General features: G+C 38.7%; 1 protein-coding gene across 9 annotated transcripts in view; it reads right to left on the reverse strand.

The window, feature by feature from the left end:
- Positions 1-1,618: 1,618 nt before the first annotated feature.
- The window catches only part of LRRC4C (leucine rich repeat containing 4C), a 1,161,603-nt gene continuing 1,146,429 nt past the window's right edge, over positions 1,619-16,792 (reverse strand). For 8 of the 9 annotated variants that reach the window (XM_077863658.1, XM_077863655.1, XM_077863657.1 and 5 more), the window contains one exon: positions 1,619-9,080. In XM_077863658.1, coding sequence (XP_077719784.1) covers positions 7,116-9,038 — 1,923 coding nt within the window. In that variant the 5' untranslated portion in view covers positions 9,039-9,080 and the 3' untranslated portion in view covers positions 1,619-7,115. Of the gene's footprint in view, positions 9,081-9,602; positions 9,722-16,792 lie in introns of those variants that run through there. The other variant, XM_077863661.1, reaches the window with a different exon arrangement.

Genomic DNA, 16,792 nt, shown 5'->3' on the forward strand with positions numbered 1-16,792 from the left:
AAATTATTCTAGGGAATTTGAGATAACAAGCATTTGCTCTTGTGATGACCTTGCCCAACTTAGAAACAAGGTATTTCTGGCCACTGCTCCCTGGTAGCCAATGTCATCTGGCATTGCCATTAGCAATGAGATAAGCACATTAATTTGAATCACGGAATCAAGGTAACAATTACTAGGACGTTAGGTCTAGAGGAGGGTGACCAACCATCCTGGCTTGCCCTGAATCAAATGCTCCCTAGGATACAGGACATTCATTGCTAAAACCACAACAGTCTGAGCTAAACCAAGATGAATTGGTCACCCTATCAATATAGGGCATGGCTTTGTTTTGTTCATTGTTGTGTATCCAGAGTCTTCAACGGTGCCTGGAGGTTGCTCAATTCATAGTCACTATGGGAATCGGTCTATTCAAACCTACAAATAATCTTACCATGTGTTCTCCTTATACCACTTCCTTTTTCACTTTCCCAGTGTTTTGTTTTCTTTCTTTTTATTCTGTTTAGGGCTTCAAAATATCAACAGTTCTACATACAGACAAATATGCTATTCAGGAAACATTTGACATGTTATTTAAAATATACTCACACACGATTCTTTCAAGGCTCAACAAATAAGAAAACAGATGAAAGTGCTTTCTAAGCTATAAAGCACACAATTTTTATTTTTGAGTTAACTTAGGATTACTTAATGGTATCCCACTAATTTCCACAAGCCCAGTTTATTTCTGATTTAATTTAATCGTGAATCTTTACTTCTTAACATGAATGCTTCCTCTGATTACTAAAATGGCTTTTAAATAGCTGTTATAAATCACTCTCAAGGTTTGTTATAGATTGAGTTTTATAAGAATTTAATGATAATGTCAATAATTTGAAACCATGTTGACCAATAAATGAGATTTTTTTCTTATTAACATATACTTTCTAAAGATTAACCAATATGTATTGGCATTTGTCTTTGATAGGAAGTATGGTAACACATTTGTGTTTATAAAATTATAGATTAGATAAATTATACATATTTAAATTATATATATATATATAAATATTCTGCAGCTTTTTAAGCATTTCTCAAGATTGTGAAATTCCTGCTTTCTTCAATTTTCTTGGAGGCAGAGGTTACATTGATCATAATAAAAATAGATCCACTAAGATCCATTATGCAGAGTTCAAAAATAGAAATTAAAAAGGTACCTCACTCCTACAAAACCTAGGAAATAATTTATTGACCTGTATGAGTTGTCCCCAGTATCATTAGGGTTGAACTCTAGATCATGTAACTAAATGCTGTGTCGAAGTGACGGATTCTGATTTTACAGACAGTACATCTGGAGACCTGAAATCATGCTGAGAAAAAATATACTTCTACATGGTGTAAGGATATATATTGAAAAACAAAAATGCAATTAAGCATATAAAAGCTGGTATTGATTTTTTAAGAGTGACTTGTTTGCAAGACTCTTGAAAAAAAGTTCAGATCTGAATACATAGCTACATGACATTTTTATGGTCAGAGTGAACTAAAGTTCATTAATAGTCAATTTATGTTGAGAAATCTTTACAATTATGAGTTATCCTGTTTGAAGGATGCTGGAAAGAGAAACTTTATTACTTCTCTCTTTCATTTTGTAAAACTTTATTTTCTTAAAAACAGAACTAGCCATAGGACTGGGAATTCCACTTCAACATTGGAGTTTTGAGACATTTTACACATTTTGTTAAGGTTAATTATTCTTTATAACGATTCCGTTAGTAAAGAAACTCATGATTTCCCTAGTATTACAAATTATTTGATTTAAAATTTTAGAGTAGCTTCCATAAAAAAGTATATACCATAAAATATATCATAATTACTTTTGTGTATGCTTCAATATATTTAGTTGGATTGACATGTCACTCATTTCTCTTAGAGAACTATACATGCTACAAAACTAGCAACTGTGCTTAGATAGAAGTTAAGTTTTTATTTTTACCTCTTTCAGTGGGGGACTGTGGGCTGAGAAGTAAGGAGATTTACTATTTTCATTCAGAAGCCTTACTGATATATGGACCTAATCAATGCCGGGGGCTCCCATCATGGGTTCGCATCACCATATCCTGGGGCTGAGCGAGGTGCTAGTCTGCCAAGTTCTCAGGATTACGAGACATAAATCAGAAGGGATTCCACTGCCACCCCAGAGACCAGTCCCTCTCCTTCAAACAACAATGAAGCTTCCCTTTCATCTGGGTTAAAAGCCATATATTCCCTACTTCTGCCAACCGGATAAAGACAGGATTGATGCCATTCGGACAAATGTAAATTCAGCAGTTCAGTATCGCATGGACAGTAAAGTACGGCTTTAATAATCCAGAAGGTGAAATTAAATTACTGGGCCAAATATGGAAAGATCAGGCTTTCTGGTCTGGAGTTTTGGAGGTCCTTACTCTCTGTGTTTTGTTCAGTGGATGTATGAGAATCTTTGTTTATGGTGCATGACAAAATCTACAAAACAGAAAGATCTTCTGGTATCATGTGCTTTCATTAAAACAGCTCAATTGATTGTCTTGCTGCAAATCCCGCCCCCCTCCTTTTTTTGTTTTTTCCTTTTATTTATCTTAGGCAAAAGCAAAATGAATGGCAGTTTCACTTACTGCTGCTAAACATTTGTTATACGATTTAATTATATAATTGTATATGTGATTTGTATGTATTTCTTAACACTAAGAAAGGTCGAAGCCTCAGAAGTTTTGTTGGCAGCACTTGAAAAAGAACAAAAGGACATGAACCGATGTGTGTTGTGAGAATGCTTCGCTCAGCATCTAAATTTGGATCTTAATTGATAGTGAACTGTCATTCATTCTACATTTCTTTGTTCCTTGCGTGGAGCCAGATGTATCTTATTTTGTATCCTGCTAGAGCATGGAAAGACAACCGTGTCACAACTGTTTTCTATCTAATACGGAGTTGTTAGGAATTTGTACTTCTCCTTATGGCAGAAGAAAAAGAATGGAAGGGACCTTGATTATTTTAAGGCAATTTTGGAAACTCATTTTTATGGAAACTAGCTTTTGTACAGGGGCCCTGGCTGGCTCAGTCAGAAGAGAGTATGACTCTTGATCTTGGGGTTGTAAATTTGAGCCCCATGTTGGGTGTAGAGATTACTTAAAAATAAAATCTCAAAAAAAAAAAGTAGCTTTTGTACAGAAATCACATTCTAATCAAATATAAGTACATGCATACCGTTTAGAAGGAGATGTTTTAATACGTTTTGACTCTGTGCTAATATGTTTTATGGGAAACAAAGGAAGTTTCCTAGAAGAGTCTGACTCCTCAGTCGCCCATATGTTTTGTGTGTTATATTTAATGATATCCTCGTCTTCAATATCCTTATTGAAATTAGTAAGATGAAGACCAAATCAACAATTGAACGCATTGAAAATTACATTGCTTTAGAGCACTGTTCTGTGTTCAAACCCACTCATCTGATTCTTCTACTTATCTAAGCATCTTGAAGATTATCCCAAAAGGATAAGGGATTCAGGGTTGTTGCAGATGTGTTTCCACCTTTCAATATTTACCTTGGAAAAGCTGAATACTCTGGGACCATCCACTTAATATTCTATTTTCATGTTTCAGTAACTCCTGTTCTTAAAAAAATGGCTTCTTTTCCTCTCCCTGCCCCCCACACAAATACCCCTTCTATTGTCAAGTTATTTTCCAGCATTCTATATATATTCAGAATTTCATAGTGTGGAGTCTAAAATACCCTGATTTTTTAACTCTTTGATTACAAGGTCTCAGAGCAATCTTGGACTTGCAACATTTTTCTCCTCAAACAAACACTTGTCAATGTTCCAAGATCAAAAGACCCATTTCAATTTGGGAAAAGATGGTATTTGATTACAGAATATTCAGGATATGAGGGAATAATTAGTAAAGCTGTATCAGGCCTATGTGCATGAGCTATGCCAAATTCTTCTATTTTGCCACTGAAAATGTATTTGTACACATTCCAAAGATTTAGGAGATTGATGAGATAGCCAGGTATATGGGATTCCTGATAGAAAAAGGAAATGTTGCAGAATCTTCTTTCTAAAACACCCCTGATATTTCCCTGAAACAAATTGCATACCTTTAGTAGGAAAAATACACACACACACATACACACGTGTGCGCACACACAAAATTATCATCAGATTACGTTAACTTGGTTAATTCTAAATGACACGTTTTGGGTGCACATGAGTATTTAAGAGTACTACCACTTGGTTGCCTTTGGATAGAATAAAAAGAGTGATTGACATAGAATTGTGTTTGGCTACAAGGATATATGAGAAATATAGTCACATGACCTTTAAATAGTCATGTGACCTTTTTCTGGACCAAGAGGTCCACTGTGTGATGGTCTCTAACACATCGTGCAATTCCTGTACTGAAGGACAAAAGCCATGTATGTTATGCAGGGCAAATACACCGCTAATCATGAACCTCTTGATACATACATCTAGGTAATGCACCTATAGCACTCCACTCTACAACCCCAAAACCCGCAATGAGGACCTTTGGTCAAAGTGTTTCTAAATTTACTGTGAAGGTCAAGTTTTGGCTTAACCAGTCTTTCATCAGTACCTTTTCTTCTAGAATGTATTTACTAGAGCCACCATAAAGTCCCTAGGATTGAAATGTATGCTCTTTCTTACTTAATGTTTTAGTTTGAGTTTGCCTTTCAGTCTGTTTAGTAGAATTTTTCAGCCAAACCTCATAGCCAAGGGGAGTTGTGTGCTGGGACTAACTCCATAAGAATTATCAGCTTAAAGTGAATGAAGGTTCAGAGTCAGCAAAGAAAGAGCTCGGTGAACACAAATCAAGTAGAAAAGGCAGGATTCTTTTCCCTCTTGGCTTATATCACTCCTCTTTATAACAGCACTTGCTGGATCTTCCTTGGTGGGTTGTTTGTTTGCTTTGTGATCTACAGCTTGGGAATATATTAAGTACATTCTAGAGTGAATAGTTTGGCCATTGACAGCCAACATGTGTTTTCCCCTTTCTCGGGTCTTCTCCACAGTAAAAGGAAATGTGAATTGTGTTCCTAACAAAGGGAAGTAAAAATACAAGGGAGGAAAAAGCTACTGGAGAATTAGTGATTAAAACAACAACAACAACAACAACAACAACAACAAAAAAAAAACAGAAAACCTAACAAACTCTTATGTGGTCTTACTCATGTGCTTTCCCTTCATTCCAGTTTCTCTGACCTGCTTTGCTAGTAATGATTGATTTTCCACATCTGGAGATCACAAAACCCGGGCGTGAGCTCCAGCCTGCAGAGGTATGTGTGAGTATACACAGTGCTCATCCATTAGGAGATGAAGTTTTCTCCAGATTGGGCATCACTCGATTCACCAGTGAGGTGGTAGGTTTCAAGGTCAGTAATGAGAGGTGGCTGTTTTCACTGTTTCCCGTAGATAAAGACAGAAGTCATAGACATACTGTGTTAAAGTATCAGGAGAGCGCCGAGGTACCAAGAACCAGCAAGTTCCTCTTTTACTTGGAAGCTAGCATATGTTCTCATACTTAAAATTTCTCCAGTTCTTTAAAGTACTGTTAGTGAATTACCACCGTATTAGCATTGCTGTCTCCTGGTGAGCACACACCCATCCTGGCAAATCCATACTCACACATCTTTACAGCCTTGCAATCTGCGTTTGAAAGAAGAGAGTCAGATCTTCCAGAAAGGATGGAAGAAACCATAAATCAAAGTTTCTGTAATAACAGTAACCCAATATTTTTGAAATTTCAGCTTCTCAATTCACAGCCTAACAGTAAAATTAGAGCTAGCCCCCAGTGGCAGGCTGATAGTTCTCTACTCATGTTTCGTATAGATTGTGAGAGATTTAAGAAGAAGAAGCAGGTCTTGTCAACTGTGTACCCACAGTACTAATATCAGTACTTAGACCATAGAGGAAGGTCTTTAATAATTATTGTGGAATTGAGCTGAATTTGCTGATACTCAGCACCAAAAATTATTTTTTCAACTTCGATAATTTAGAATACCTTCACATTCTCTTGTATTTTATCTAGCCAGTAGGACTTTACTTAGGAGACAGTGAATACACTATAATGAAACTTTCTTCCAAGTGGGATTGAATTTACTTCACAAAATCATTACTTTTTAATCTGAGCATTCTACAAAGAGTGCTTCTAATAAGAAGGAAAAAAAAATACCACAGCATCGTTGAATATAGATCCAACACTCAAGTCAACTAATGAAATAGGACCCCATAGAGATTGATGCTGTGACGGAAGAGTATAATACTTTTTTCTTTCTTAGAAAGTAGGAAATCTTATTACCTTCAAGTTTCTCACATTGGAGCCATACTACAAATGAGTTGTGTCCAGGTACAGAAAAACCAACAATATTTTATTTATAACCTTATTTTTTTAGTTTTTGAACTACAAATTCTGGTTCTAGAGGTGTTTAAAAGATAATGGGTTTTATGATGCTCATATGTAAATTAATCTGTTTCCTTTTTTTGTTTTTTGTTTTTTTTTCTTTTTTCCTTTTTTTTTTTTTTTTTTGCTTTGTCATTGAATGATTCTCCTCATAAATACAGAACAGGTCATTACATGAAAAATATAAGATCTTGCATGTTTTTAATCTCGTTCTCTCTTAAAAATCTATTTCTAATGTTGCATTCCCCATTGGACTACTTCAGAGGGCATGAAGGAAAGAAAGGAAAGAGTAAAAAAAAAAAAAAGAAAGACAAAAGAGACTGGATCTCACCACTAGAATTCACCATAAAAATCTCAAAGTGTAACAGAATTCTTACAAAATTTCCTAGGCCAGTTCTTTAGGGACTTGAGATCTCCTATGAAAAATATGGCAACCAGGGAAGGCAGGGATGAGATGTGGGAAAATAGTAAATAAGTGCAGCAAAAACAGGTTCTGAGGAATACACATAATTTTGTCTGCTTTAGATCACAATAGAATTTTTAATAAATAAATTTCTTTTCTTTTTTGTTTTTTTTTGTAAAGACACTTTTTTGAAACAGTAGATTTAGCCCAGTCATTTGTGTCATTTTTAATAAACCGTCTTTTTGTTTTATTGTTTGTTTTCTGTAACTCTGTAAAGGTTTTAGATTTGAGTCTCTTGTACATTGTCTTTAGAGTTCATTCGGATCAATAACGGTTCATGCACTGAACTGTGTATTGAATTTATTGTGTTAACTGTTGTTGTGTGGTTGAAGGGAGATTTGTAAGAGTTATAGTGATTTAGGTGCTCATGCTCGATAGCAGGCATGGGCAGGTGGCTTTCCATGGGCGTATCTCCTGTGATCTCATCATCCACATTAATGATTTCCACAGTCCTTGTCGGGGCGTGATGGTTTTGCCGATGGTGCTGCTTCCTCATCTTGTAGAAAATGACCAGCATCACTGCAGCCATGAGTGTGATCGCCACGAAACAGCCGATGATGATTTTGGTGGTCTTCATGACCTCATCGATTCCTGGGATCCCACTGTTTATATCAGTCACTGGGATGGTGAAAGTCTTTTCTGTCGACCTTGTGCTCTGTGGCGTGAGAGAGGTGGTCACATTGGTGGTCTCCCAGTCGATCACTGGAGTGGGGCCCACGTTGTTATCTGTGGTCCGTGCCTCATCCTGAGAAGGTTCCATAGTCTCTACTGTGACAGTTGAAAAGTAAGAGAAGGGAGTAGTGGTTGCTGCAGTAACATTCAGGGTGGCTGAAGCAGTGGTATTTCCAACGGAATTACTCACCATACACGTGTACATGCCTGTGTCTTGCACGGTTACATTCGTGAAATTTAACGTGCCATCACTGAGCACAGCTATCCGCACTTTGTACGCCCCATGTGTCATGACTGTTCCATTTGGAGTAATCCAAGATACAGAGGTCAGGGACGTGGAGGCCCGACACTTCAGCTCAGCTGCCATGCCCTCAGTGACATTGAGGTCTGCTGGAGGCTCCACAATCACAGGAGCATAGCATGTGAAATAATTCTGGTCAAGCTCCCCAATGTACCTCCCTTTCAGATTGGGGGGAGTGTTACATCTAGCACAACAAGCTGTGTTGGAGGGGGCCATGTCTTTTATCCACCAGCTGAGCCACAGTATGTCACAGTTACAGTTCCAAGGGTTGTGATGTAAGTGTATCCGCTCTAGATGATGCAAGGGTGTGAAGAGGTCATGAGGCAGTAACGTTAGATTGTTGTGTGCCAAGTTTATCTCCACGAGTGACTGAAGGTTATCAAAGGCATTCCGTTCAATCACTTGAATCTGGGACTGGATCATCCACAGTTTTTGAAGGTGCATCAAGCCCTGGAAAGAGCCAGGCCTGATGGCCGACAAATGGTTCCCAGAAAGATCCAGCTCATCTAGTTTTATGAGAGGCGTAAGGTTAGGGATTTCGCGGAGGTTGCACATGGCAAGGTTCAAATACCTCAAGTTGGACAGACCTTCAAAGGCACCTTCTGAGATGTATGAAAGCCTTTTCAATTCCCCTAAGTCTAGGCGGCGCAAAGAAGGGATTCTGTTAAAAGCATAAGAAGGAATGCTTTCAATGGGGTTGTTCCGCAACCAGAGCTCCTTCAGTTTAGACAAATATACAAAAGCTCCATTTGGGATGGTAGTAAGACGATTGTCAAAGAGTTCCAGAGTATTGAGGTTTGCCAGACCATTGAAGGCCCCGATTTCAATTGTTCTAATATGATTCCTACTCAACTGTAGGATTTCCAGGTGCCTCAAGTGCTTGAAGCTATTCACCTTGATGATCTGGATTTGGTTCTCATGGAGGTTCAGCAGCCGAGTGTTGGTGGAGATGCCATCTGGAACCTCACGTAGGTTTTTCCGGACGCAAATCACCTTGCTGAACTGGTTGCTGCAGGAGCAGACAGAAGGGCAGGTTTGAGCCCGCACCAGACCAGCCACCACAAGAAGTTGAAGAGCCAGCAGCACCACAAGCAGGGGGTCGAATAGGGCCCTGTTAAACCTAGGACCTATCATTATCTGCTGTGGATGTAAGGTCATCTTGTTCAACATTCATAATTTATCTGGTGTTGGTCCTTCTGGAGTTCAAATAGTCTGCAATATAAGAGCAAAAAAAGAGTTATTAGATCTCCGCCAAATGTCTTTCTGGAGCCGTGTCAGTGATGCAGCGTATCAGCAAATGCCATCATTTCTCGGACTAAGCAAACAACAAACCTAATGTCCCTCACTGAGCGATGCCGCTCATATTTATATTGAAAATGTTTCTGTACTTCAAATTAGCAGTCATCCACAGCCCATACCCATCAAATATGCACTCACAGAGGAATGGAAAAATGAGGTAATTACTAGAGTGTTGACCAACCAAGTATGACTTGAATGCATGAGGACACACAAGATGTCCTCCACCAGTAGGTTCAATGTCCAGACGAGATTGGAAAAGTTCAGAAAATAAGCTCTGGGATACCCAACCAACTAAAAGCTTCCTTGCAAAACTGGTAATAGCTGGTATTTCATTGAGGGTTATCCTACGTGACAGGGCCCAGTGCAAAATGAAACTAGGGGATGGCTTCTTCAAAATTATGAAGAATTTCAATTCTGTAACCACAGAGCATTTACCAAGTGTGGGCCCTTCTGAGAATGGGGCCCTTTTCAATCGCATAGGTTGTGTGGACTGATCCTTCATCATCCTTACAGCACTGCTCTGACGTAGGGACTTTTTATAGTCTCCATTTCCAAAGTGGAGAGCTTAATTGTAGGGAAACTAACATGCATAAAGTCACAAAGTTAGTAAGTACAGAACCAGGACTCAGACGCTCATCTGATTGGTCCAAGAGCATATGATCTCAAACACTCCATGAAAAAGCTTCTGGGAGAATGATGGCATAGGCAAAATATTTGTTTCACAATTTATTTATCTAAAATACCCTTTTTTGGGGCGTGACCTCAGCTGTAAGCCCTGGCAACTCGACTTATAGTACCTGTGAAGATACCCTGAAACAATGGCATGTGCAAACATACGTAAACCTTAAGGGATTTTCAAATACCCAAACTCATGATAATATAGCAACTGCTCCCTAGAGCCAGACATACCACAGATTAGAGCATTTCCATGAAACATAACTTTTATGTACAGAGGATACCTTAGTATAACAAAAATATTATATATCTTGTGTCCCTCCTCTTCCTGATTTTAACTAGATTTGTGGGAAGGGGAATAAAATAACTCACTTTCTGCATCTCTTCCAGCACAAGAAGGAATTTTAAAGGGGCTTGGGTTACCCAGTGTATGTCCCACTCTTATCATGAATTGGGCACCTGTGTAATGACTTCTTCCAAATCTCTCATGTCCATAAACAGTGTCTCTCCTATGAATCTCTTGGAAACAAAGGAAAAAAAGGGACAGGGGGGATCACTACCTTCAAATCCAAAAAGGCACTAATTTAGTACTAATTATGTGTTGCCCTGGGCAACTTACTAATCTTCTCTCCATGACACATTTTCCTCACTTACAAAATGGGAATGATAATATTACATACTTTTGGTGGCGTTGTGAGGATAAAATTAGTTGACACAGACAAAGTACTTAGAATAATGCCTCCTCTATTGTAAAAATTCAGTCATGTTAGATATTATTATTATTGTTTGTTGTTGTTGCTCTTACCCAGACACCATGCTAAGAAAAGGGCATATAAAGATGAAGAATATAATCCTTAACCCCAAAGAAATGATAATTCAAAAGGTGAGACAGATAGGCAAACAGGTGAAGTACAGTAATATACGTTCATTGGTATGAGACCAGGCCACATTGGCACAAGGGCACTGATGGGCTCCATCTGTGCTGGTAAATCAGAGGACTTTCAAAGAAGAGTATCATCTGCCCTAGGTTTTATATTAGAAGTTGATTTAAAAGAAAGTGGAAAGAAGAGCATTTTAGGCAAGGAGTAGCTTAGGCTAAGACAAGGACCTATGAAGGACGCCGGTGCATCCAGGGAATAGTAAACTGCCAACAGTCCCCTGTGGCATGAGGATGGAAGGCCTGGGAAAGACACTTACTTCTTTCCTCGGGGCTGCAGCTCTAGATCCACTTTTCAAACCACCTGGTACTATGATCATTAGTCCCTGGTTCTGCTTCTCCAGGGAGTCTGCGAGCTAGTCTGTGAACACAAGGAGGACAGAGGCCATGTCTGATACTTTTTTTGTCAGCCTCCCACCAACACAGTACCTGGTACATTATGTTCAATGGCTGTTGCAAAAGTGCAGAAACACTGAATATCTAATCCCAACTCTGTGTATATGTAGTGATTGGCACTAATATATTAATCATGACTTTCTATCTTCTCTATTTTCTTTCTTTTTTTTTTTTTTTGAAAGAGAGAGAGGGAGAGAACTTATGAGTGATGGGAGGAGGGGCAGAGGGAGAGGGAGAGAGAGGATCTTAAGCAGACTCCCCGCTGAGCATGGCATCTGACAATACGGGAGGTCCTTGATCTCTCAACCCTGAGGTCATGACCTGAGCTGAAATCAAAAGTCTGACGCTTGACCGACTGAGCCACTCAGGTGGCCCTGTCTTCTATATTTGCTGACGTTTTGATATCCAGGGCCTTGTTCCAGAGAGAACCCTCCAGGGGCTAGGCAATTTCTAGAGGTAGTAAAGGACTTGCCCACCAGCATGCCTTTCAAATGCAAACTGATCAACCTGAAGCCTTTACCCCAACCACCTCCTTTATCGGGATCTCACAGGGCTAGCAGATTGCAAGCCTGCTTACCCTGCCTTCTCTTGCTTTGTCTCACAAACCATAATAAAGATTCTCACTCAGATTTTCCCTTGCTCCTTCTACCCCCTGACTGACCCAGGTGCTTCCTTGCAGGGGCCATGTGGCATGGCATGCTCCCTCCTCTTGGGAACTGTGAGTAAAAAAAATAATGTATCTCTTCAGTGACAATTGTCTCCTGATTTGTTTGTCTCATCATACCGAAATAATAATAAAATCTACATTTTAAAACAACTAATCACTAAATGGCGGGGCCCTGCTCATCTTATTAATCTTGTTGATGGCTTTATAGGTCTATTCTATTGTTCCATTTATACCGTGACAACAATGTGATTGGTAGGCTTCTCACCCTGAGCTAGTTATTTTTTATTGTAAATGTGTACATGACCTTAAAAACCCTTGTAGATTTCCACTTTATATAGAATCCTACTTAATTTTCCAGTGACATGACCACTGAAAATTTTTTATTCTTATGATTTGGTAGAGTTTTACATTAGTTACCCTCTGTCCAACACACACATTTTAAGGTAATTGGGCATTTGGAAAACAGCATATAACATCTCTGGTACATTAACTGATTGGCATTTTTAGGATTGGGGTCCCAGGGTCCTGCCCCTCCCGTTCACCTTCCATCTCCCACCCTATGACTGACTCTCTGAATCGTAGGGTCTCTGGCAATAGAGATAGAGAGAAATAAGTAACCGAATATGGCATAGGAGGGGAGAAGATTAAATCCTTTGCTTACGATAAGCCATTTGCTGTCCTTTTCTCTTTACAATAAGAAATAGCAAGGCAGTCATGTCCCAGGGTCAAGGGAGAAGGCTCTAGGAAAGACTTCCAAAATTGAAATGCCTGCTGACAGCTCCATAACTATAACTGGGAAAGCCAGTCCACCTGTCTTTACTGTCTGCAAAAGGGGAACACCACTGTCATCCACCCAAAGGCCTTAGGGTAGCAATATCACATTATATATAAAAATTTATGTTACCATAATAAGCAATACATAATAGATATTTAAAACATGCTAAAACTAAAAATAAGCTGATGGGACACTCAGTTTCTTCCTCTTATATAAGATAGGGATTACACGAATACCTATTATTCAAAGTTATGGTAAGGATTTACTGCGAGGATCCAAAGCATGCTTTCATATGCAAATATAATCCCTTGCTATTAATTGTAGATTGCATATGTCTCTCCCTTTCCAATCCCCAGGCTGTTTTATTTTCTATTTCTTGCTTACTTCAAGGTCTTTTTGCTATTGCTATTAATGAGATTTCCTATAAATCAGCCATAAGTAACGATTTATGAATTATAGCTGGTTCAAAGGTAATTTATAACCCACAGAAAATAACGCTTGGTACATGCACTGAATCGAATACACTACCGTCAACAAAACGTTTTCTATTTTTAAAATCTAAATTATGTTACTTTACATTAAAAGCCATGTTTCAACATCTCTTTCATAAGATGTTTTTATCACATCAGAAAGAAATCAATTTAAAAGTATGCACTATCCATTACAGTGTCATCTGACAGCATTTATTTACAAATGGATCTGTATGGGTTTTGAATTAAACTGTAATACTTTTAGCCTTGTCCCAGAGGATATTCTGACTTTGTCAACAGACCTTTCTTCTTTCCCTACCCATGCTTCTGCGCACTAGGAAACGGGGGGTGCTTCATATAGTGCAGTATTATTGCTCAGTTAGCATAAGCTGCATCTAGGAATTGGAACTAGTTCGAGAGCCAGGTGAAAGAAAGGTGAATTCGTTAGCCACAACCACTCCCCCCCCCCCCCCCCCCGCCCCCAGAACACACACTCACATTCATAAGTAGTTGTAGTGAAAAGGTAAATGCATGGAGATGGCTGTGTTCTGATTAAATTCCATGGGCACTGAAATGTGAATTTCATACCATTTTCACAGGTCTCAAAATATTATTTTTTAAACATTATTCATTTGAGAGGGAGGGAGGGAGAGAGAGAGAGAGAGAGCGAGCTCACACAAGTAAGAGTAGAGGGTCAGAGGGAGAGGGAGAAGCCAACTCCCCGCTGAGCAGGGAGCCTGACATGGGGCTCCTTCCCAGGTCTCTGGGATCATGACCTGAGCAGAGGCAGCTGCTTAACCGACTGAACCACCCAGGTGCTCCTCAAAATATTATTCTAAACATTTCTTCCTAACTACTTAAAAATTTAAGAACATTCCTAGTTCCCAGGGCTAACTTTTGGACTATCGTCTGCTGATCTCTTGCCTAAACAAGGATTGGTTGTACCACTTTGTCTCCAGAGAATGGTTAGGTCTGGGACATGTGACACCATTTGGCTAATGAGATGTGAGAAGTCAGCTGATGGGTTCTGGGAATTATTTTTTCTCCTGCTAAGGAGAAAAAAAGCATGAGGAAGTGATACTTCTTTATTATGTTTCTGGATATTGTTGTGAGTATAAGATGCCTAGAGTGGCTGAAGCCATCTTGTGGCCAAGAGAGGAGGAGGCCCGAGGATAAAGCTGTTATGTCAAGGAAGGAAAAGGAAAGAAGGGAAGAATTTGTATTCTTGGTATTTGGGATGGGCAGCTGAAGTAATGAATCCTATGACTATCTTTCCTCTATATTTTCTTAGTATGCAAAATATTCAATCCCTTACAATATAAACAAAACATTTTTTTCTGGTTACTTACCAGTAAACCTATCTTGATAATGTACATATTCATTCTTTCTCCCTCTCCATCCGCCTCTCCCTCCCTCTTGCTATCTCTCCCTTTCTGAAACCAATAGCAAAAAAACAGTAAGTAAGACGGTAGAAAAATTCTGATTTCATGTACCATTATACATTTGAGACCTACCCAAGGAAACAAAGTAAGCTGAGGCAACATGAACTGCTTGTCAGAAAGGAGATGAGACTCATCCCTACCATGCTAAGGAGGCTTTCTATTGCAGTCATTTCTCTGGATAACTCTTTAAATTTTAAAGAGTACTAGAATACACAGGAGAAGGAAAAACAACACCTCGAATAACACCATTATCAAAGATAGCTTACCTCTCCAAATCAAAATTATTTTAGAAATATTTTCTAACATAGTTCCATTTTTTTCCCCAGTTGAAATACAATTTCACAAGTCTGTTGAGTTTTCTCTACTCCTTAAATAGTATTATGTGGTTCTGCAGATTTTCAGGGAGAAGAAAATGTTTGTAACTCTGCCTAAGGCTGACCCTCTAGGCAAATGTAATGGAAGTGATACAACATTTAAATAGCTGTAAACCAGGGACTCAACCTGTCAAGTCAACAGGAGGTTCTTTGGCTGAACACACAGACCTGGCAACGTTTCTAGAAAATTGTAAGAAATTGAGATTGGAGAAGAAGAAGATGATGACGCCTGAGTCTGCATTTTCATTTTTCTCGAAGACTTACCTCATTTATAATAAAAGAATACATATGTTTGGAGTTTAGAGGTGACACAATCACAGTGTCATTAGGTGAGGAGAAATAGTGAATAGAGAGAACAATGTATTAAAAAAAATAAAAGAAAAGGAAAAAAAAAAGCATGTGGCCAACATGTTGCTATTGTTTGGACAGTAGAGTCAGGATTATAAGAATGACATTGGGGCTAGGCCTTCTAGAACATTATAATCTTATTGCAACTATAATAGAAATATACAGATACATATAAAAAATTAAAAAGTATATATATATATTTATATATATGTGTGTGTCCTATATATTGTATATATAATGCAAACCAACATATTCAAGATTTAAGTGCCATAAAGCATTGTCACAAGTCATAGATAATCAGAGAAAGGTTTAAGAAGATTCAGGATTTTATGTAGGTTTTTAAAGGGACATAAACTTGCATTGAGGCAGGGTGGTGGTGGAGGAGGTAAGAGATTACTTTAAAAAGCAGACGAGTAGGAGCATGAAATGAGGGAAAACTGACTTACTGGAAGCCAAGGGCTTATGCTGCAGAATTTAGATAGTTGGGTTGGCCCAACTGAGGGGCTCTGCAAGCCTGGTAGAAAGTTGGATTTGCTTCAGTAAAGAGACTTAGGAAGAAACCACAATCCCCTTAGGCAGGAAAGGGTTTGATGAGAGAGCACCGTGTGTAAAAAGAATGATCTGCCCTTGTGTATAAAAGAAATTAGAGAGGAATGGTTGATGGAAAAGTCCTATGACTTCAATAATCAATGGCCCTAGCGTTACTTTAAACCTGAATGAAACTGATCATCAACCTGACGATCTGACTACTGAGATGTGCAGGTGGAAATTAATCAGCCCTAGTTGAAATCCCTTGAGCATGAAATACCAGTGATGGCAAAATTAGCTACTCTATGGGGTCGCATTAGGAAATATCAGTGTACATAGAGATCAGGGGAGGATTTTTGGAAGTTATGATGTGGCCATCAGGAAAGAGGTATCTCTGATCACCGGTGCTGCTCATGCCTACTCTGGAAATTGCACACAAAGGACTTACTAGACATACATTCAGTTTTGGTTCCCTAACAAAATATTATACTTTCCAACCTGAAACAATGCTGAAGCACAGAAAGAACCACAAACTCATATTAGTAAAACCTAGAGGAACAAAAATCAGATCGAGAATGTAATGAGGAGGGTTGGAAGGTTGGCTTAGTATTACTGACTGACTGATCTTTGGCAAATCAGCCTTCTCTGAGTTGTACCTTTCTACGTGGGAGTGATGGTAATAACATTAATAAATAGACATTGAAAGAATTACTTGAATTAAATGCCATAGCATACACTAAAAACAGATCCCAAAACCTGCCCCTGCACCTCCAAAAATGCCACTGCCACACACCCAGTTGCTCAATGCAAAAATGTAAGAATCTTCTTTTTTTCCCCTCTTTATTTATATCCAGCACAACACTATTCATGTGACTCTATTACTAAAATATAACCGGATCCATTTGCTTTTCCTCTTTGACCCTCTCTAGGCCAGATCATCTTCATTACTAACTTGGACCATTGAAATAACTTCTTACCAGTTTCTCTACTTTTGCAATTGCCTTACCACAATT

The sequence above is a fragment of the Canis aureus genome, chromosome 21 (assembly GCF_053574225.1).
Source record: "Canis aureus isolate CA01 chromosome 21, VMU_Caureus_v.1.0, whole genome shotgun sequence".
In the NCBI taxonomy this organism is placed as follows: Eukaryota; Metazoa; Chordata; class Mammalia; order Carnivora; family Canidae; genus Canis; species Canis aureus.